Consider the following 23,582-nt stretch of genomic DNA (forward strand, 5'->3'; position numbering starts at 1 on the left):
CCCAGACCATTACTACCTCTTTACCTTTCAATGGATAATGCTAGTTATCATTTTGATTTGTCATTGTTGGCTCACTTCCCACAGCCTAATGTTAATGCAAATGACACTGAGCAATTATCAGAGATAATCTGGCCTGGTGAGACCCTTATCTCATCACTGAGGGGTAGCCTGAAGGAGAGTTTTTTGTAGAGTGATGATAGTGAAGCCCTGTTAGCCGCAGTGTGAAGGTTTAGCTGCTTGGCCCCTGTTATAACAACTCTAGGAGTCTTGAGGAATGTGGGTTTGTCCTGCAGTCCGTTACTACCCCCTCTCTCTCTCTGTCTCTGCCTCACTCTTGTGTCCCCTCCCCTCTCCCAAACAGGGCATTTCCCTAACTTTTCTCTTTTTCTCACAAGGCTATAGTTCAATATTCCATTGTGGGGCACATATCCTGTCTCTAATTCCGACTGTGGGCTCCTCGACGCCAAGGCACTCCAATTGTTGCAAGGTATTGTGTGCATTAGTGATCTGTTGCCTGCAGTTCAATGGAGTTATCAATGGCTTTGATTGTGACTATTGTTTAAGAAGCCCGTTGTTTCACGGTGGATTATCTATTTATGCATGTCTGTTAGATAGACAGGGGTCAAATTATAAGAGTAAGATGCAGAAAGGTCGGATAAAAAGTTTAGCATTTGTTACTACGCGGGTAGATTTGCACTTTTTTACCGGCTTTTGAGAAGCTGCATGGAAAAAAAACCGACAGGCAAATCACGTTTTACAGTTTGATTGCTCGCCTTGATGGAGTTTTCATACTCTGGGATAAGCTTTCCTGGCAAGTAAAGTGGAATAATACGTGTGTTTCAGTGAGTAGAAGCTGATGTTGCGTTTTTCTCCATTCATAAAGTTGCGGTGACCCGCAGGGCTCGTTTCAGCGCTGCAATATTGTGAAAACCAATAGTTGTCTGTCATCTTGCAACTGCATCAGTGGCTGTTCAAAAACTTTTCATGTGTGGCAGATGGAAATGTAGAAGTGTGTTTCTCAGTGTTGCATTTTCAGGAAACTTAACATGTAGCCTAACTGGTTGTGCATCTGTCTATTCATTTAGGATTGCAAAGTTGTGATTTTTCCTTCTTAAAATCACTCTGCGATTGCAAGAAATATTTTGTCAGTCAGATTTTATGGAAATGATGCGCACCAACGACAAGCTGGTTAATGGATAATACAGACTGGATGCTTTACCTGCGTTATTTTGACAGCACGCTTGAAGAAGTCCTCAGCAGAGCTCCTTCTCTGTAATTGATCAGGCATTTCTTTTGTTCGGCATTGATCCCGCCTCCATTCACTTTACTTGCTGCAAGCAGCTAAAGCCAACTTTTTTTTTTTGTCGTGTTTGAGTGGAAAAATCTTTTGTTTTTGGAATAACCACAAGAAGCTTAATATCTATGGAGTGTCCTCCTAATAATTTACAAAAGGCCACCACAAAGTTATTGTGCCAGGCATGCACATTTAAATACTTGTTGTTTTTGCCTTAAAAATGTGAAATATGAGATAATTACATGCAATTATATTAACATTAGTATATCTTAATTTCCATCTTTTCTATTTCCTGTCTTGCCATTACTTTCCTCCCTCTTTTTTCTCTGCATGCTTGAGTGACCTCACTGCTCATCTATCTCTCATCTTCCTTTCAAATTAATCTGAGTCAGTGAGATGCATATTTATTTTCTTTCCTTTGTCAGATATAATGTGGCTGGTTGGGTCTGCTGAGGTTATATATCACCAGGGGGCCCACAGTTGACTCTTAAACCTGTGGTCTATAATGAGGTGGAGAAGAGAAAATAAACCCCATGGCTGTCCAATTCAGTTGAACTCTGAATGTTTTTCAGTTTGAGATAGACTAATGCAGTTACGACATGCTTGTAAGACTATATAAGCTATGTATGGGGTTAGAAAATCCACAATAATTAGATTTGGAAAGCCAGACTCCATAAATCAGATAATGAACAATAATGGGAGTAATTTAATTTTGTGCCTTTATATTGGTCTTTGCTAACAATTAAATATCCCCACTCTTCTCTCCAATTGTGGTATGTGTGATGGAGAGGGAACATTTTGAGTTGATTGATCATCTTCACCTCACTATTTAAATCTCTCTCTGGCTCCCTCTAGGCAAAAGGCTCTGATTTACGGCTGTAATTTCCAACCTTTTTTGCTCCTGACCTTCTAAACTGAAGCAATGTCCATTTATGACCTCTTGACACTGTATCATGTATGACATGAAAGAGATGTTCCCCTCCTGGACTTTTTTTTTCTTTTATCAAAGTTTTCACAGACCAAAGGACGTAGGGCATAGCAGTTGATTAGAATATGGTTTATTTTTTACAATCATTATTTTCATCCTATTTAACAACATTAGACAATTAATATTCAACATAACTGGATCTCTGACACTGAGCATGTCTCTCTAATCAGTTTATGACTTCTCTCTCTGTAGTGTGTAGTCACTACATACAGTATCTGGTGTCTGTGGAGTGATAAACCACTTATGAGACTGCTTTGAAGTGCAGTATAGTGAAAACAGATTGCTGGAAGTCAGGATTTAAGTGTGTCTCTCTCCTATTTCCTTGCATGCTCTTTTTTATTCACCCACCCACTCATATGTTTCCTCTTTTCTCAATATAACCACCAAGCATGTCACAAACAGAAAAATTGAATCAATTCCATTGCAAACCATTTCACAAGAGAATTGAACGGTGTCTTGTTCACAAATGTTTAAGGTTGGAAAATGTATGAGAATGATTTTCGCTGTATTGCCAGGGTAAAATTGTTTTGTTCCGTTTGATCAGTGATTTCGAACCAACCAGGGATACTTTTAGCCTAAAGGTACTTCTGCAAGAGGCATGTGAGAAGCTTAGCTTATTAGAACTACATTTGTTACAATCAGTCAGACGAAACACATTAAAATCATGTGTGGCAAATTGAGAGTGCATTAAAACTAGTTACCAAGTAAGAAGAGACGCTGAAATTGTTAGCTAGCTAAAATTAATAAATGAATAGTTGAAACTCAGCCTGGAAACCAGACTAATCTGCTGAGCTTAATTTTATTTGCTCTGGCAGATAAGTCTGGTCACTTTCCCATTCAGACTGCTTTCCAGCCGCTGTCAACAGGTTTGATAAGATCACTGACGTCAAACGCAGCTCGCTAAAATCAGATCAAACCGTCAAACTAGGCAGCGCTGGTCAAATATGTATCAAGATTCTGTTCCTGCACGGCCAATTTTGGGCCTCAAATGTTTCAGAAACACATTTAAGTGTACTGTTTACCTGTAATTTGTTTCGTTCCTCTGGTCAGTTGTAGACCTATTAAGAAAAGTAATGGATAAATAGTTGAAATAATTAGCTAAGAGTAATAAATAAATAGTTCAATTGGTTATCAAGCCTTCCTTAAAAGTTATAAACGAACCGCTGGAATAGACACCAATCATTTGCTTTGAGTAATGGATAAACAGCTGCAGTAGTTAGCGAGGTAAAAGTAATTAATTAACCGCAGAAATCGCCAGCTAGCTAAAAATAATGGCAAAACAGCTTAAGTAGCTCAATAGCTATGAGCTTCTTGGCCGGATGAAACAGTTGAAATGACGTCTGTAAGCTGCCTTGGCTAAAAAGATTCAATGGATAAACAGTTGAAATAGTTATTCAGCTTAAAGTAAAGTTACGTAATGTTGGATATGCTAGCTAAAATTAATGTGTAAACAGTAATGGATAAAAACTTGTAATAGTTATCTAATGCTTGCTAAAATTAATAATTTAACCATTAAAATAGTTAGCTAGTAGGGTTTGGTCGGTTTTAAAATGTTCCAACCTGTTTGATGATAACACCAAACACCGGAAGGGACCGGTATACTGAATTCAGAAGAAGAGGAATAAGAAGAAGAAGAAGAAGAAGAAGAAAACCAAAAGATCCAGTTTATACTTTATTTACATTTGATGAGTAGGGCTGCGAGGGTCAGAAAGAAAAGGCCGGGGACCACTGTGTCAGATTAGATGAGCTGAACCACTTTAACCTTCAGTGTAAGTTTGAAAAGTACCAATGTGTTTAAAAGTGTTTCTGAGCTCTTATCTTCTTTCTCCCTCTGCCCAGCCCCTATTGTGGAGTGCACACCAGGACTTTTGATCTGGATCCAGGTCTAGATCCCTCTGCTCAGCCTGGTTCCATACAGTGAACCAGAAGAAGAATCAGGAAGAGTGAGCGATAACACGGACATACTTCAATAGGAGGATAGTCAGACTGACCAATGGGATCAGGGAAGCTGGCCCAGGTGCTGCTGGGATGTCTTGCGGCGTTCCATGTCGCTTATGGTGAAACTGGAAATGGATCGTACCAAGCCAGTCGCTTCACTGGCACTGTGGACCAGAGAGAAGTGCAGCGCGTTCGACGTCGGGGCCAGGAGACTCTGAGAGGGTAAGGATGACAATCTGTGTGTGTGTGTCACTCACTTTGGCAAATCCCAAATGAGCAGCGTGAGACCTCTTGGCATTGATTTTTTATACTGTAGAAGCATTCATTAGAAGATAGCTTGGAGAAACTTGCATAAAGTTTGCTTTTTTGCACACAGAACTCAAGAGCATTTGTAGCTGTATCTGGAGAAAGTTTAAAATATAAATGACTTTCCCCTCTCTGCTTTCCTGGCAGCTCACTTTCAACTGCTGTGCTTTCTGGGCTAAGGCCAAGCTCGCCTTATACCAAATTATGCTGCTGAATACTACCACATTGTTTTCTCAAAAACAGCACATGTTCGACCTTAACAGGCTGCTTGCCACACTGCAATCTCCAAGTGTATTTACAGCAAATTGACATTTTCATGGGAAAGAAAAGGGAAAAGCAGCTTTCTATACATCTCATAAGGGGATGATGAATGAAAAGCATGACCCAAATTCCACTGAGTGTATTAGTTAAGCTGGAGAAAGTAGTTCAGGACTGCTGCGGGGAGATCGCTGGCCCTGGTGTCTTAAGTTGAGGCAGGAAAATGGTGTGTGTGGGTACATATGAAGATGCGAATGTATGTTTTTAAAGGTGTTGTTCATTTGGGTGTGTGTATGTGGGCCGTATCCAGTGGAATGAACTACAGGGATCCCCTCCCTCCATCCTTTCTCTCTCCTGCTGTCCAACTCTTTCACTGTGTTACCTAAACATCATGACTGACTGGGTGTGGGATGTATGTCAGTGCAGCAATGACTTTTCACTGTATATTTAGCCACTTCTTGAAAAACAAAGGATGTTTTGTTGGAGCCCCTTTTCAGTGTCTGCATCAGTTATTCCAATCAGACTCCCGTCTGTCCAAGCTTATGGTTCCCCCGGTGCCAAGCCACAGGAAATGAGGTATTCGTATCACCCGAGGGGGGTATGAAAAGGGGCATTTGTTTCACTGCTGTAGGTGACAAAGCAAAAGAGAGAATAACAGAGGGCAGGGAAAGTATGAAAGAAAGAGCGTACGTGAAGAAATGAGAGATGAGATGAAAAAGAAATAGCGATAGTTAGCGATGGTGAGAGAGATGGAGAGAAATAACTAACCCAGTGAATTGTATAAAGTGTGGCTTATTAATAGTGCAGGGCAAAGCTCACATTGAGTCCTGGAACTGGTGTTTTCTCTGAAAACATATTCAGTGACGACCCCTGCTGCGTAATAGAAATAGATTTGTCTGCCTTGTCACTCATTTTAGTTAATATGGAAGGCATTTTTCCATGTTAAATAAAGAAAATCCCCCCCTGGATTTAGACATATTTTAAAGGATACGTTTTATACCAGACTTTGAGCGAGCATGGCAGTCCTTTAACCTCTCAAAACCCACCTGCCCATACAGGATTAGACCAAATTTTTTGAGCAAAAGCTTATATTTGATATAAATATAAAATGCATTTATGAGGTGTCATTTTAAAGGTGACATCTTCTAGTTTATGAATATTTGCTGTTAAGACTGAAACACAACCTACCTTCAGTTCAAACTATAGACTGACTGTATATAAAGATGGAACGCCACTTCCTTCGACTGAACAAAAGTGAAGCCTAAATATCCCAATATGGCTGCTGCCATCTTGTGCTGGTGATCTTGTTTGGAGTATGGGCATTAATCGTGAGCTGTCAATCGTGACGTTATACCGCCATTTTATAGCTTCAAATAAAACCAATCTAATGAGAACGGTGAATGAAGAATCCAAAAAGGGAGAAAACCTGAAGAAAATGGGGCTGCATTTGACATTTGACAAGTTTTCTTCAAGAATTCAAGGTAACATGGGTAAGTAATGGATACACAAATGATCTTTTTGGGGGTGAAGAATTCCTTAAACATTTGGTCTAATGTCCATTGTACTATTTACAGCCGCCATGACAGTTATCCTCTCTGACCCATCAAGTGTTCACTGAACCACAGATGAGGTCATTGGCGTTGAACCCAAAACATTAAATATATGATGTGACTGGACAATAATTCACGTTCACAGTTTGACTAACAGACAGTGAGCAGCCAGAGGAGAGAGTCGGGAATCCAAACCTTGCACAATAGCATATTATTCCCATCAAGTTGTGTGTGATTTCATGAGAACATGTAACGAAAGCCTGCAGACTTTTTCCATTACATTGTTAAGTTCTGGAAACACTGCCGTGTTAGAAAGGAAATGCTCGTGTAGTGATAGTTTTGTGCACTAAAGTAAATTAGTGATGAGATTAAACAGCATCTCTGAAACTCAGGGTATGTCTAAAGAGCTCTCTTTGAACGCTGGGCTCCTGGCCAACATCTGTGCCACAAAGAAGAGTTATTTGACAAAGTGTTTGAGATCGTTTTGATTATTTTTATTGGATTTCTGGGTGTTGTCTGGTAACTGTCACTTGAATTACTTTGAACCTTTAAATCACCTCCCATGTGCCGTGGCAGGCTGGCCAAAGCAAATAAGTCTAATGTGTTGACTTTATTTTCATTCACTGTTTGAGTGTCGTTGGCTGAAAAAGATCACAGTTAATCTGGGGTCGGTTAAAATTAGTCATCTACATGTGAACACGTTGCATCTGACCTCTGGGCAGTAGCCATAGGGTGAAGACATCACATGGTGAGCAAGAAATGTGTGAGTAAGGAACTGTTGAACTTCACTACAACACGTTCACCCCAACAAATCCATGCAAACCCAGACTTTAATGCTTTCATCGGAGAGTTGCAGCAATCACAGTGGACTGTCAGTGACTCAGTATGGGTTTCACAGATTCTCTGTGTGGGAGACGGAGAGAGGTTGGGTTAATGATGGTCATTATGCTGGCCTTGGGCTGGGGTGCTGTGTTTATTTGCTGGCTAGAACTCCATATCCCCTGGTCTGTCTCTGGTAGCGCTGGGTCTGATGCTCACTGACTCTGATTTATTGGCTCCTACCGCACACTGCAGCCTGGCATCAGTCCACTCAAGGGCGGTATCTGATCAGACCTGAGGCTAGCTGGCTGGCCTGCGTTACTAGATTGGTGATTGACCGTCTGGTAGAATGAGAGAAGGAAAGTGTGAGACAGATTTTGCTTTTGATTTCTCTCTCCTGTTTTCAAATGCCCTACCAACTAAAACAGTTGCATATTTATAGTTTAATAAGATCTCTTGTATGTTAGAGTTGAAAAATCCAGCCAAGTTGGGTTTTTTTTGTTGCAGCCACCCAGCTTATTAACTTAGCCCAGCTTGGCCCAGCTCTGCTCAGGGGAGACGCCTTGGATGCTGGCTTACTTGGCAGACAGTCAGCCCCAAAGCAGAGAATTACTTTCAGCCACTCAAGTCCCTTCCAGGATAATGTCAATACCACCCCGATGGCCTGGATGGGGTCCTCTATTTACAGTCTGCATTGGCTTATGCCTAATTTAAAAGAGGATGGATGTCAGAGGAGAAACCTCTTTAGCTCAAACCTGCAGCGTTTTCAGGACAGAGGAAGGAACAAAAAGCCCCACAAAAAGAAGAATTTATATTTGGGACGAGTGAACAATTGCCAGTTTCCCTTTCTGTTTTATGTGCATTAGGGTTCCATTTTAGGTTTTTATGTGTCTGCATTTTTTGCGTACTGTATGTGACGGCTAAGACTGAGCTGTAAAGACAGGATTATCTGGAGCAGCTGATTGGCATGTGGTCAGTATATAAAGTGGTTTCTACTTAATGTCAGACTGTATGAAAAGATTTAGCCATTAGTTTACTTACCAGATTTGACGTCTCTGCCCACAATGTCATACACATAATAAATAACATTTTACATTGACGCTCATAAAGGCGTTGTTGGAGCCTATTTATGTACAGAGCTGATTTACGATTACTTTTAGTGAAACAACGCATCATTATAACGCAACAATAAACAAATGTCCTCTCTGGGGTTTGTGTGGTTCACCACGGTTGAAGTTATTGGGCTATACAACTGTTTCTCCTGTTGTCTGTCAATCATAAGGGTCATCATAAAGCAATAAAGTATTTAGTGATTTAGTCATTTACTGTGAGTGACTGCCAACAATCTCTCACTCATTTTGTCTTTATCTCTGTTTCTCATGTAAATTATATTTAAATTATTCAGTGAGTTTGGCAAGACAATACTGCTAAGATTACCCATCTATCTTGTCTTGTCACTCTCTTTTTCCATCCCTTAGAAGTGGAAAGTACATTTACTGGAGTACAGTTTAGATCTACTCATATGTTAATACATTCACTTTTACTTCACCATATTTCATACTGATCACACTGATTATAAATATAATATATATACACATTTATCTGATGGGTAGAGCTAGTCTTCAGATTGGGATTTTACAGTGTACTATTACCTTTTACATTTTACAACTGTTTTGAGTAAATCTCCCACCACTTATTGATATCCATTTGCTTAACCATCATCTGTAATGAGGTGATTTTCTACGTACTAATTCCTCTAAAACTGGAGGCGCGCCATCTGCCATCTACTGTAGTAATGCACAGACTATAGATAAGTAACAAAAAAGTCAGAACTATCCCTTTAACATCCCCACTCCTAGATCTGATAGGAGAGCAACAGGCCCAGGTGTTGCTAGAGGCAACAGTACGTAAGAGTTTTCCTGAGGGAGGTCAGATACCAGGCAGTTGACCTTTGACCTATGACCAGTACACTGACACACACATACACCGACATGGACACCTGACCTGGAGCCTTAGCAACTGTGAACTTCTGCTCCGTCTGAAGCAGACTGTTCGTAGTCATTCTCCATGCCTGCCCTTCCTTCTAGGTCAGCGGAGGCCGGCTGCTCTGAACTGCATTGACCTTTGACCCCTGTGGATTCTTGCATGGCAAGACAACCCTCAGGCTACAGCTGCATGACTTGTTGATTTTGCTTTTCTAATTTTATAACTCTCGATAAAACCCAAGGTAACAACAAAAAACACAAACAAATTTTAAAAATTAGCTCAAATTAACTGTTCATATTTTCATCGACCCATCAAATCCAGTTATTTTCATGATTAATTGATTAAATGTTTTGTCTTTTGACAAAAAAGTAGCAAAATATTTCTAGAATTTTCCAGAATTCATGACTTATACACCTCACTAACAGTCCAAATCCAAAAAATCCGCAAGTTCCCACATTGTAAAAGTAGAAATCAGAAGAAAGTTGGGCATATTCACTTAATAGTTATAGTAATAATAGATAAAATAGTTTATTTTAGATACATTTTCTCTATGCATTCATTGACTAATCTTTAACACTCTAAAAACAAATCTTATTAGTCAAAGTTCTCGAAGTCATATATTGTGAAACCACAGGCCAACACAGCTTGTTGGTGGAAAAAAATTTGCCTCCCCCTTTGACTTTGAAGTCAGACTACAGTATCCTTTTGCTTTCTTTCTCCATATTTCCCCTCAGATGAGCTGGCAGCCATTTTCCTTTTATTTCTATTAATGGCAGTTAACGAGCGATCCACGGGCCGGTAGGCGACTTCAAAGGCGACATGGCCGCAGAAGAGTTAATCTCCTTTAGATTGAGCCCTGAGAACAGTGGGACATTTCAATATTGAGGAAAACCCCTGGGGCTTAAACTCCTTTTTTTATGGCTGTCTTTCATTCTGTTTTACTTCAGTTCATCCTTTTAAAGCCTCTGCTCTGTGATAGGAGACCAGGCATTGACCTGGAGGAAAGACACAGAGAGAGAGAGACGTAGAGAGAGAGGGAAAGAATAACAAACTAGAGCACCTCAGGGTCAAACCCCTATAATCCTTCATATATTGACATCCCCTAGGTCTGTAACAGTGGAAAATCTTCAACGCTTTGCAGAGAACTAGATCGGGAAAGAAGTCGGGTTCACTGCTCATTAAGTGTTGGAATGCTTATGTCTCGCTCCGTGCATTTCTCAAGTTTTTTCACTTTGGTTTGTGTGTTTGCCCCAGAAATTCAACCCCCACCGAGGGTCTTGCTTTTGCTGCTCTCTCTCTTCGTTTCCATATCTCTGTTTTCCGCTCCCCACTCCTCCTCCTTCCTCGCTTCCTCCTCTTCTCAACATAAACTTGTTTTGCTTTCCCTCCCACTGATCCGCTGTTCCTTTCCCACCATCCTGTGTCTTGCCTCCTCCTAACCACCATTCCGCTCACTCTCTTCACACTTTCCCTCTGAAACCGACCCTCACGTTTCAGTTTCTGTGAATCTTCTCTCCTGTTTCTGTTTTATTTTTATCTTTGTCTGAGCACTAATTCTACCTACGTAAATATCTCTCGTCTGCTTGCCCACCTGTTTGTCTGTCGCTCTGTGTCCCTGTGCCATCTGGTAATGTGTTTGGAGGTGTGCTCTGCACTCCATCCATCAGAGATTCAAACCCCAGCTGTCATCTCCCTGGTGACAGCCGCAGGGTTACTACGGATACCGTCTGGTAAGGAGGAGAGGAAGGTCATTTGTTTCACGCAGGAGAAACTTGAGATGTTCATGAGGGCTAAAAACTTTAGCTCCAGTTTTAGACCCAATATCCAACCAAAAGCTGAACATTTCTGTTGCAGTCTGTTGGACGTGAAACATAATACATAAATGTGAACTTGTGATGAAGTTTGATGATGTCAACAGGGTTGAGAATGTTTGACAGAGACTTTCAAAGCATGCAATATAAAATTGAGACATGAAGGTATTTAACAGGCAGTGAAGGTCTAATGAAACAGGCTATTGAGTTGCAAATGTCATACTCAGTGGTGGAAGAGGTATTCAGATCCACACTGCAGAATTACTCCACTATAAGTAAAAGTCCTGCATTCAAAACTTACCTCAGTAAAAACAAAAGCATCAGTATCAAAAGTAAAAGTACTTGTTATGCAGAATGGACCCACTCAGATTGTTATATATATTCTAAACACATTATTAGAATATTTGTATTGATGCATTAATGTAAGCAGCATTTTCATTTTGTAAAGATAGGGCTCATTTTAACTGCTTAATATACTGGTATGAGGTTTAATAAAGAAAAATTGTAATCATTTTAAATTGATCATAATTTTTATGTTGAATATTTACCTCAAAATGTGGAGTAGAAGTATAAAATACATACAATGGAAATACTCAAGTAAAGTACACCTCAGATTCCACCACTGGTCATACTTCAAACAATTTTACAACGTGATTCTGTTTAGAGTAGAATCTTGCTTGTACAGCACACGTTTTTTACAATACATATAGGTGTTATAAATAAAGTTATTTGAAAGACAACGCTACAAGCGGTAGTGCTTTGAGGCTCTTTTTCTGTAATCAGTGTAGCATGAAAGCATGGTGGATTTAGCAAGCTAACTAGAAATGGAAATATAGAGCCTTTAATTTTTTAACGAAATATGGAGCACTGCTCCTCATTTGGTATCTTTGAGACACAAAGAGTAGTACAAGAAATATAATTCAGGCAGTAAACACAATAAAAAGGCAATAATTCAAAAATATCTGAAGTGCACAGTGGGTTTAGAGTTCTATGCATTGCTATATTCAGGATTTTAGGAGGATATATAAGCCTACAGGAGAAAATGTGCAAAAACTGGGATGATGAATAAATTGTGGCATTGCTATTTCAGCTAATTACCCAGATGCTAACTAAATATAATTTAACTTAATGTGACATCCACACACTCTTGTCACAGTGTAGAAAAGCACAGATGAATGACAACTTTGTGTGGGTAGTTTTCTCTAATCAGTGTATCATTAAAAAGTGCTACAGGCAGTAGAAGCAACGAAAATAAAACATGTTACATGCTGTGTACGGATCCATTTGGGAGAATAACTATATATTCTAGTATATCTATAAGCTTTAGTGTGACCATTTCAGCCAAACAACCTCCATGTTTGCTTGTGATGTCAGAGGTGAGAGCTGTCTGCAGCTAATCCTGGCCAAGACTCGTATTTCATATGGTATCTTTAAAGAATAAGTCTTCTTTAAATCTGTTTCTTAACTTTAAGAACACAGATCCCTGGTTTAAGTCTTACTTTACTTTTCCTGGTCTTGTTTAAAGCACATTTGGTAAGCTAGCGTTACTTTAAACAGTCGTAAATTATGTCCTGGGGGCAGATATTGTCTGGCCTGAAGAGATGTGATTCCTGTGGCAAATGACTTTACCATGAGCGTCTGGATCCGGCTTTACCCCAATGTACCAAACTGTGGTCCCTCAATTCTTAGTCATGCCATCGGCAAATGCAAACAACCAACCAACCACCGACACAGAGGACCACAGATATACCCATCATTATACGCTTTGGAAGGTCACTAAGGATATCATTAGTACCACCACACAGTTGGAATCCTTTCAGCTTGTTAAACAGCTTTATGCAGCGTCCTGGAGTGTTTCACTTGAGTGCACACACTGACTCACGCACACGTCTTTATAGTATATGGATTTTGGTTTTTGGATTGATGCATGTTGGGACTTTTACTCCATTTCTAAATAAACCGAGTTAAAAGTAGGTGTGTAATTATTCACGGAAGATAAAAACCGAAGTGTTCTTTGCATTAGTTTGTGAGGCAGTTGCAGACCTCAGTCCGGCTGCCTGTTTGTGTGTGTGTGTGTGTGTGTGTGTGTGTGTGTGTGTGTATGTTTGTGTGAGCGGAGGCCAGTCATCTCTAGATGTGGTTTAGCCATCTCCTCAGAGGAAATCTTTGTGGTTAACCTGTCATGCTAATCAAGTGCTCCATGAGCTGTGATGGCTCTTACATCTGTCGGTCAGGGTCAAAGGTCACTGCATGCTCTGCACCAGTAAGAATCTGAGCTGAGTGAAAGGGGCGGGCGGCGGCGGGGAGCAGCGCTGGATATTTGCCAGAGAACAGGACAGCCAGGCATGGAATTTGCGAGAAAGGAGGACTTTATACATCCTGTCCTTTCCGAGTTTAAATTCAGCCTTGAATCAAAAACAAAATGCTGCTCTTCACGCTGTAGGCCCCTCGCATTTCCTTCCTCTCCTCCTCCCTCTCCGAAAATACCTCCATCCATCTCTCAGGGAGGCTTTGTATCAAAGTTTGTTTTGTTTACTCAAAAACTGAGGCCATGCAGGTCTTGGGGAGCTCATGAAAATCACTCTTATCTGTGTCTATTTGTTTAGGAGTTTAAGTCAAATGTGTTTGGGAGGTCTGGGTGAGTAGTGAGTTTGTTTGTTCTTTCTTTTGTATCTCTCTCAGGCCCAATGTGTGTGGCTCTCGCTTCCATTCATATTGTTGTCCAGGCTGGAAGACTCTGCCGGGAGGGAACCAGTGTATTGTTCGTAAGTTCCTCCATCCTTAAATCCTCTTTAATATGATACCACAAAGCCTAGAAGAGGAGAAGATAACAAATAGGCATGGGATAAAGACTTGAAAATGAATGAACCAATGAAGTTCACTCTCCTTTCCTCACCTCTCCTCTATGTCTCTCCAGCAATTTGCAGGAACTCTTGTGGCGATGGCTTCTGTTCCAGACCCAACATGTGTACCTGTTCAAATGGCCAGCTTTCTTCCAGCTGTGGAGCAGGAGGAGGAGGTCAGTAACAGTGCTTACAGCCACCCATCACACACATACAGCAACTGAAACTTTCTCAAACAAACTCCATCATAACAATGTAACAGACGAATATAACATCATATATTCATGTGACAGTTTTATCAGAAGCGACTTACAACAAAAACAAATCATGCTTTGTGCTTGCAAAGGCACTTACAAACATAATTTTGCATAACTTTCTGATTGACTGACATGCAACACAAGTTCCATAAAACTTTTTGAGCTTAACTTTATCGAAATATAGTTTGACATAGTGACAATAAACATTAGGCTTCTTTAAGACTTTAAGTTTTTTAGTTTGGTAGCTTATAAAAATGTAGTATACTTCCTTTAATCTGTTGTTGGTGCATCCCACCACACAGCAGCTTTGAGTCATTTTTCTGTTGTTTGCTAGCTGACAGAACTGACAAGGAGGTACCTTTGTGCAATATAAAGTCAATGGGAATTGTGAATTTTTCCCCTTCTGGTGTGGGAGGGACCTAATTGCACTCGCTCTATACAAATCCCTCTATTTTCCATCGATGTAAGTCCAATATTTGAATCCTGAAGACAACTGGAGCAGCAGGATTGCAAAGAGATTAGACTGGCTTTCCTTTAACTGTGTTCCCAGATTGAAGCTTTTTGCTGCAGAGCATTTGTTCTGTTGGTCACCTTATCCTATTTCTTACTGTACACAAGGGTTTTTAAAATTAGCCAATAGATCACAAGTATAGAAATAGTATCCCCATCATTCTTCTAAATGACCTTAAGCCTGACTTCGCTTCACTGTGTGATCCTGCTAAGTGGACCAAACTACTGATGAAATGATTTTGGATGTTACACTGAGCAGTTTCAGTTCCTAATCATCCAATTGCTCGCCTATTTTCCAAATGTAATGGTTCCACCCTTCCCTCACGGGAGCCAGCATAGTACTGTAGCCAGTGTAATATTATTGTATAGAGTCCCAGGCCTGCTCTACAGCCTGCAGGTCACAGGGTTTGTCAGGATTAAAGTAGGGAGTCTGGCTGCCCCAGCTCAGTCTGCTGGGCTTAGTTACAGACCACTCAGGATGTGTGTGTGTGTGTTTGGAGCGGAGCGAGGTGTTTTACTGCACATGCAGAGTGTGTGAAATCACGTTTGTCTTAGTGAGATTAGTGCACTGTGTGCAGGGTTTAAATATGAAGTTAATATGTGCCGGACATGCACAAAACATTGTCGTTAAGCACCACTTTGGGAGCATGCAAAGTATGTGTCGATGTGTGTATTAAGTAGCGTGCAATGTGTTCAGCCTCACTGCTTTAGTCGGCCAAAGTCAGCTCGTCAGTCACGCCTGGCCCCTGCCAGACCCTTTACACATGCTCACATTCCTTTAAGCCCGCTAACACACACATTTTCACTTGCACAACTGCACACACTGACAGATATACAGACACTCATTTTCTTATATTAACAGACAGACAAAAACATACTAACACAGTGAGCATCATTTGGCTGTGACCCAGAGGTGTAAAACAGGATCTGTTCCAGCCGTAAGCAAGGACGACCCTTAGAGGAAGGGCATGGAGGGCGGGCTGGAGGAAAAACAGCCTCTGACCTGTATGGCAGGATATGCACAGATCTCCTGCAGAGTCAGTGCTTTGGCAAGAGCGATGAAGTCATGTTCCTTAGGGGCAGAAATGGCGCTCGAAAGTGAAGTGATAAATTAGAGTGAAAGCTTAGCAGAGCTGGACCGAACTGATCGTCACACTTGGTGATTCTCAGCTTTCCTCAGCAGGGATTTATGGGGGCTTTTCTACAGGTTTACAGGCAGAGGGGAGGCAGGAATGAAAGCTACTGAGATACAGTATGATCTGACTAATCAGAGACAGCTTTATTGTTCTATGATTAGTACATGGGACACAACGTAGGAGTGCTTGGCTGTGAAAGATCCTCCTCTGGCCTCTCTAGCAGCTTTCATGGAAGTCAGAGGTCAAACAGCTTTATGGCCTGAGATAAACATACATCCATCGGTGAATGCTGTGGACTGACCCCAAGTCACCATGGAGGTCGCCACATTTAGCCGTCTCTTCTCTAATAAATGCAAGCAGAAGCTATAATTCCACTAAACTATAAAAAGTAACTTTTAATTTCCTCACTGTCATGCATGTACCTACTCCCGAATTCTACTGTGTTTATTATATTTGGGGGAGTTGTTTCCAGATATCTTCGCTCCATTAATATTTAATAATAAAGCTTTGTTTTGATTTGAATTCCCACAGAGCAATACTCACTGTCTGAGGCACGTTTAACAAATTATTAAGGTGAAAACTGTTTTCACAACATTATCTGTCTCGGAGGCTTTAGTCCATGCCAAGAAAAGGCAAACACTCCTCATCGTAGATCTTGTCTTCTCCAAACGACTCCCAAATTCAGCTTTTGGAGAGATTCCACCATTTAACAGGATAATTCAGTGCAGTTGGAAACAAATTGCAGTCCTATGGAGATCCGTTTGGAAACGCCAATTTCCTCTGCCTTAATTACACAGCCTGATTCTAGCACCCTGGTTCGCTGGGTTATAGATAGCATCTTTATGTCTCACATCTTGCCTTTGGAATGCAGAGGTTTGAATAAATCAGTAACACATTTGTGATTTTCAACATGTAATCCATGTGTCTGTGCTTATTGTTGGTTCCACACAGATGGTTCTCTATGATTTCTTTTATGAGTCTTCCTGGAATCCTTGCTGTTTGCCAATGAACAAGACAAGCGTGTGTTTCTGTGGAAAGCCTGGCAGGCCTTTTCAAAATTTTAGGGCCACCCCATCTTAGTCGGCTAATTAGCCCTGTTGGTCATTGTCGACTAAGATGCCTTTAGTCAATTAGTCATTTTGTGCAGAATGACTCAATTCCAAGAAACTTTTCTGTTAAACACAAGATTTAAAGTGGCACTGCCGATTCAATCAACTTGGAATAATACTTTCTTTAGTTGAGGACAGCATTTCCAGAAATATAAAAGAAAAAAAGCTAAGCAAAGGGTGCTCCTTAACGGCATAATAACCTGCAGTTATATGTCAGTTCCCAGACAACAAGGGTTCACACTGTAAGTCACCCTTGTAATAAACACACTGACAGTTTAGGGCAGAGCAGCTGTGCGGAGGATCGTAGAGGGTCATCTTTATAACCTTGTGCTCCCATAACCATAATTACGAATTCATTACCGCGGACGTTCTTGCCCTAATGCTGAGAAACAGCTGTCTGACATACTGACAGGCTTCCATTGGCCATTGACTGGGAGCACTAGTGACTGCTGGGAATGCAGAGAGAGGCCTTCTTAATTAGAAGCCATGCCCCTTAAACGTGGGCCATCTTGACCGCAAAGTAATGCTCTGTAGGCATGATGTCTGTAAGCAAATAAATGGGTTTAATTTAAACTGAAAATTGATGATGTGTCTGAGATATTAAGTTGGAGGACTGTGAATTTCCTAGAATGGAAAGAAATCCTTGTATTTCACTCTCAACTTGCGACTGTTTCACAACATTGAATAGATTTGTCATATTTCGTAAGATATGATACAAACCCCATTCATGTGAATACATTTCCAGACACTGCCATCCCTGGTGAAACTGAAGCTGACTTGTCACTGGTCCCATGAGTGTGTGTAAATGAGGACAAAACACAGCTATAAGCTCCTCAGTTTTCCATCAGACACACACACGCACACACTCAACACACAAGCCTGGACTTCCTGTGTTTCGCAGGCTCTCGTAAAAAACACCCAGATGTGAGCAGCTCACCGACGACACTACCAGAGTACAGAGGTGCATTGTGGTGCCGCAGAGCTACACCCAACTCCCTTTGCTCAACGTCTGGAAGACACACACACACACACACACACACACATATGCACATCCCCCTACCCTGTCGCTCTGCACGTGCAGCTTTCCAGGCACGGGTCACTGGAGCAAACCATCTCTCTTCACCTGCGAGGGATGAAGTGCCATGAGGAGGGGGAGCGAGAGGCGAGGTTAAACAATGAGATCATCTCCTTCTGTCTCCAAACGTGCTTGTTTGCTTCCTCCTCCTCCTCCTCCCGTCTAGTTCCCATTGCAGAAAAAACACATGGCACCTGGTACACATGGCACCTCCAATGTCTCTCCAGCACCTGTCCCATCATCCGTCCTGAGGGCAGAGAATTTCCCACTGCAACATCTCCTTCCTTGCCAGCCCCAGCCAAAATCTCATCCCATATGTTCTTGACCTATTTAGAACAACAAGTATTCCAAACCATATGAGCGCATTGTTTGTTCCTGCTCTCTAAGCGCTCACATATGCTCAACATTAGATACGTAAACCGACAGAGCCTTCTGACCGTACTCTGTGGTCATTTCATCCGTAATGGTGCATGTTTTCTGTAAGCTATCAGACACAGATGAAATGGAACAGTGCCATTGAAAACCATGGGGGCAGCGAGCAAATAGTTCAGAATATTTTACTGAAAAAAAATGATCTGTCCACGTGTAACCATGTATTCAAAGACCCTCAACATTGCCTCCACGTTTGACTTTAAAGGTACTACAAAAGTACTTTAGGGGGTAAAACTACAGGGTAGGAATTAGGAGAAGATAGTTCAGCCTAAAATAAATGGCCACCCAAAAGTTTGACCAGTAGTTCAATTTGTGATAAAACGCATTGGTTATGCAAGGAAGTTGCACATAACTGTAACCCCTTTCAGTCTGACGTTTCAAGCCGAGATATGGAGAATTAAAGGACAAAAAATACAGTATGTGTCGTACGTTATTTGTCTCACTTGAGTCGGACAGGAATCAAACATGTTCAGCAAAATGCAGAACAACTCTTCTTGAGTTTGTAGAATCTCTTCAGCGAGAAACAGCTCGACGTGCAGTTGTTTTGAATGTACTCAACGCTGTCATCGCTTATTGTACACTGTTTCCACTGCTCTGTTACTCAGCATGACTGTCTCCTCCCACTTCATTCCTCGATGCTGGATTGCAATGTGAATGGACGCCAATATTACGCCATTGCAGAATCAGTATGAATGACTGCAGATCTTGTTATGGCACTTTTGTGGCACTATTGCAGAAACACAGTATGAAAAGGGCTTTATAATAACGACTTTTAGTTTCATACGGGACATGAACACCGGCCTCCTGGTTGAAGGAAAGATGTTACTTGTTTTTGAGTCAACCCAAGCAGCCCTCAGCTTTGGAGGGTTTTGCATTTCAGCACACTTGAACGATTTTCTCCACTGTTCGTTCCATGGCAGGGAAAATTGAAAAATCACTCACTGCGATCATTATACAAGCTTCACATCACTACTTCTATTGTCGGCCTTGAAGGAGGAAAGAGAGTCAGTACAGCGCTAACCTCATGTCTTAAGCTGAGGTTGAAACCTGAGTGGAAGACCTGACCCCGTAGGAGTGAATGAGAAGAATGAAGAGAAAGAGAGACACAGCACACTAGTACACTGACCTACAAACACAACCTTCCCCAGAGTCCCAAACTATTTGCTTTAATTTATCACCATATGTTGCTATGAGACACAATCCAGACAAAAAGTTGTGTCTGCCAAATCTGTACAAGGAGTCTGCCAAGTGTTGCACATGAGAAAGTTAACTGAAATTCCTTCAAGACTTTAGATGCATTGAATAGATTGAGCGAATTAAAGCTCTGTTGAAAAATGTCAGTAAATTACACCTCTGCCTTTGCATTTACTGAAAGTACACACATCCACATCCAAGTTTCGTTCTGTTGTGCTTTGACTCATGTCTGTCCTGTGTAATCTGCCAGTAAGGCAGGCGTGGGTGATCACAATGAAAAGCTACCTTAGAGTATATTCATTCATCATGACTCACACAAGTCATATTTAGTGTGTTTGGGTACAGTCAGAATAAGTGGGTGGATTACAGTGGCTGAAATGCCTCCTGTTGGCAAGTGTGCAAACTCAGAAAGTCTCATTAGACAAACTCAGCTACGAGGAAGCTCAGTCATTTCCCCTCTGCTGCACAGCTCTGCATGCCAGAAATGTTAAAGAGAGAGCGAGACATAAACAGACAGATGGAGAGGCAGAGAGAGGGAGGAAATTAATGTTGAACTTGCGATTAAGATATAGACAGAAGAGCATGAAAAGCGCTGGGGGAATAGTGAAGGAAGGAAGAGAAAAACGGAGGCACAGGGAGACGAAAGGACAATAAAATATCCTCTTGAGCCAGGATGAAAGAGAAAAGAGGATGCAAGGAAACATTAAGAGAATATAGCTCTCTAGCATCCACTGTAGATGTCTTTTCTCCGCTTGTGTTCGGTAAAAGGCTGGTTCAGCAGAAAGCTGCCTGTCTGCCAGGAAGACCAATTAGTTTCCCTTATGAAAGCTGCTGCTACGTGTTTGAGACTGTCAGAATTGCCTTCTCACAGTCTGGTGGCTCAGTCTGCCAGCCGGGAGGCTCCTGCTTCACATCATAACACCTGTACTGGTTTGTTTACACACTTTAGTCCCTTTCTCTCCCTTACATTTGCTCCCCTGTGCATCCTGGTGCCATTGTACAGTACTTCTCTTCCCCCCTCACCCAGTTCCCCTCGCCCCTCTCAGCAAATTCCTGACTGACTGACTGACTTACTGACTGACTGACTGACTGACTGACTGTAGCATACAGCTGGCTCGACTTATTGCCTACCCCCAGTCTGCTTGATTAGCTTTGGTTTTGTGGCCCGGGGGCCTTTGAGCCTTGTCAGTTCATCTAAAGCTGCTAAAGAAACACCAGTATTGTGCAGACCCAACTGGAGTGGAAAAAGCCTCTTAATGTGTTAAAGTGGCCATGGTTAACTCCTGGTGTTTGGAAACAGCTCCTAATGTCATTTTAACTGTGTAATAATATAATGAAACAATCTAATTACTCAATCGATTTAGTCTCCCATTTCCTAAAAGTCGGGATTTGGTTGAAATAAAACCCTTTTTTAATAAAGTAGTCATTGACTCAAAGCACATTTTTAAAGTTCCTGATCTTGTTATTTTGTGGTAGCTTGTGTTATTTGATAAACCAGGAGAGAAGGCCTGTTTATCTGTTCAAACTTGTCTTACTTTTTCCACCCCGTCACCTCTCTCTCTCTCCTCTCTCCTACAGTTCAATCCTGTAACGTCAGGTGTATGAATGGAGGCAGCTGTGCCGAGGACTCCTGCTCCTGTACCAAGGGCTTCACCGGCAGCCACTGTGGACAGCGTGAGTGAAATCTGCTGCACAGTCAGCACACCTGGGTGTTAATGAGTGTGTGGGGGTAGTTGCTCAGCGTCACCTGCGAAGCCCTGTTCACACCTGGCATTAACATGCGTGGGGACATATTGAGATCTGATTGCTCTGACCATATTTGGTGTTCAACCCAAAATAAAAAATGCATATATTCCCTCTCACCTAGTGCTATTAATCTATCTAGGCTGCTTTGGTGTGAGTTGCAGAGTGTTGGAGATAGTGGCCATAGTCAATAATCCACAGACCTTATTGTGGGCAGTTTTATGTTGAAACTGTACTAGAAAGAAAGTAGATCCTATGAAACCAAACCTATAGATCATTTTGAGGTACCAGGTTAGGATTTCTGGAAAGAGGCATTAATCGTGTTTCCATCAACACATTTCTACGCACATTTTAAAGATTTGCTAAGAAAAGCTTGATGGAAAACACCAAAATTTGACAAAACTTCTAGAAAATTCACATTAATTTTTTTATGCCCACTTGAGGTGGTTTTTATCCTCTATGAAAAAAAGTTAATGGGTTAAACAGGAGATGGAAAAGTTCAAATGCTGAAATTTAGCTCAAATGACTGATAAGCTGTTTCTGGTTTCCGGAAAACCCAAAAGAAGAAGAATAAGCTGTTTCACACTTTCAGGGTCTTCTCTCCATTTTCTCTTGTGGTTGGCCAAATTTGGGCAACCTCCTTTTCATTGTTATTTTTTCTCTTTCATGCAATCTCTAGCAACACATTACACTCCCATATTCTGATGAAAGTATGTTCATGCAGCTTTGTTTATTCGCTATGAACCAGTTAATGGAAACATCATTAGTTTGTGTTTTCTTTCATGCAACACTTAAAAATTGGCTTCAACTTTAATGGAAACATGACTATTGTGTATTTTTTTTGTGCCTTTTGAAAACCACAAGTAAAATGAAGTAAATCTTGTTTGCCTCCAACACATGGCATCTCACACCAAAACAAGCAAGATTGATAAATAGCACTACAGGTAAAAGGTAAAATTTGAATTTTTGTTATTTTGGGTGAACTGTTCCTTTAAGGCTTGCATTAGGGTAAAGTTGGGTTACAGAAATCTTTAAAGTAAGGCATGAAGAGAAGAAAGTCTGGGTCATTAGCTAAAGAACTGATGTCATCAGTGAAAACCCTTACATGTGTTTGTAATACAAATAAACAATGCGCTATGTGTTTATGTGTTGGTGATGCAAGTAATTAAAAGATGAAGTCATTTGAAGCTTTAAGAAGAAATCTGTGTTTCGTGTGTGTGAGGCAGCGAGTGCTTAGTGTGTAATTCTCTGTGAATCACCCTCTTTTCATCTGTCTGCTGTAGCTGTGTGTGAGAACGGCTGCCAGAACGGTGGGCGCTGCATCGGGCCCAACAGATGTGCCTGTGTCTACGGTTTCACTGGCCCGCAGTGCGAGAGAGGTGAGTGCTCATCTTCGTTTCTGTGTTGATACAGTGTGTCATGACTCTCCGCCGTCTTCCATCTGCTCAGTTTGTATAGATGTGATAGAGGCCTGCTGGTATTGGTCAATGCTTGGTATTTGGTAGGAAAATCAAAGTGTGTCAGAATAATTTACAGTGGAACTGCATTGATTTTTTTGCTACTAAAATGTTTGTGTTATAACTGACATTTTCTGAGAACTTACTAACTTTTTCACTTCCAAATATTAGATCTATATGGCTAAAGTGAGCATTAGTATACAGCTTGAATTCCCAATCCCGTTAAGCTTGATTTATAGTTTGTATTTCAGCTCTAGACAGGGCCTACACCTACACCGGAGCCCAAATGAGTGGCCTGACCTGCTGTGACCATTCATACTCGCTGCATGGTCAATGTCACTCTGCAATTACACCAGCAAAACTCTCTTTGGCAGTGTATTTTCTATGCCTCCATGTACTTCCTGCATTTACTTCAAACATTGAAACTTGAGTGGATTATGTTGGAGTTGGAGCTAATACAGTTTAAACAACATTAGTTTTACTGAAATGACTGCAATACAGAAAAGAGAAGACATTAACAAAGAAATGTACATTTTAAAGGAACACTCCACCGTTTTTTCATATTAAAACATGTTATTCGGTCAAGTAAGACGAGTTGATACAGACCTCTTGCGTCTCAATGCGTGCACTCAATCGCCCTGGCGCGCGGCGCCACTTGGCTAGCACTTAGCTTAGCCCAGTTCATTCATTTGGATCCAAACAGATGGACAGTTAGAAGCGACCAAACTCCTCCACGTTTTCCCTATTTAAATACAGCTACACGAGTAGTTAAACGACCAAGTATGGCGACACAAAATAAAACGTGGCGCTTTTCTAAGCGGATAAAAAGGAGAACTATAATGTATGGCGGAATAGCACTTGGGAGCACTTCGACTC

The 23,582-nt window shown here is 41.2% G+C and overlaps 1 protein-coding gene across 1 annotated transcript in view; it reads left to right on the plus strand.

Annotated features, from left to right (window-relative positions):
* The first annotated feature begins 391 nt into the window (after positions 1-391).
* The window catches only part of fbn2b (fibrillin 2b), a 77,174-nt gene continuing 53,983 nt past the window's right edge, over positions 392-23,582 (plus strand). Inside the window, exons 1-6 of the mRNA XM_059341674.1 lie at positions 392-487; positions 4,122-4,442; positions 13,633-13,715; positions 13,868-13,969; positions 21,085-21,180; positions 22,533-22,628. Coding sequence (XP_059197657.1) covers positions 4,276-4,442; positions 13,633-13,715; positions 13,868-13,969; positions 21,085-21,180; positions 22,533-22,628 — 544 coding nt within the window. The 5' untranslated portion in view covers positions 392-487; positions 4,122-4,275. The remainder of the gene's footprint in view (positions 488-4,121; positions 4,443-13,632; positions 13,716-13,867; positions 13,970-21,084; positions 21,181-22,532; positions 22,629-23,582) is intronic.

This window comes from Centropristis striata, chromosome 9, assembly GCF_030273125.1.
Source record: "Centropristis striata isolate RG_2023a ecotype Rhode Island chromosome 9, C.striata_1.0, whole genome shotgun sequence".
Classification (NCBI taxonomy): Eukaryota; Metazoa; Chordata; class Actinopteri; order Perciformes; family Serranidae; genus Centropristis; species Centropristis striata.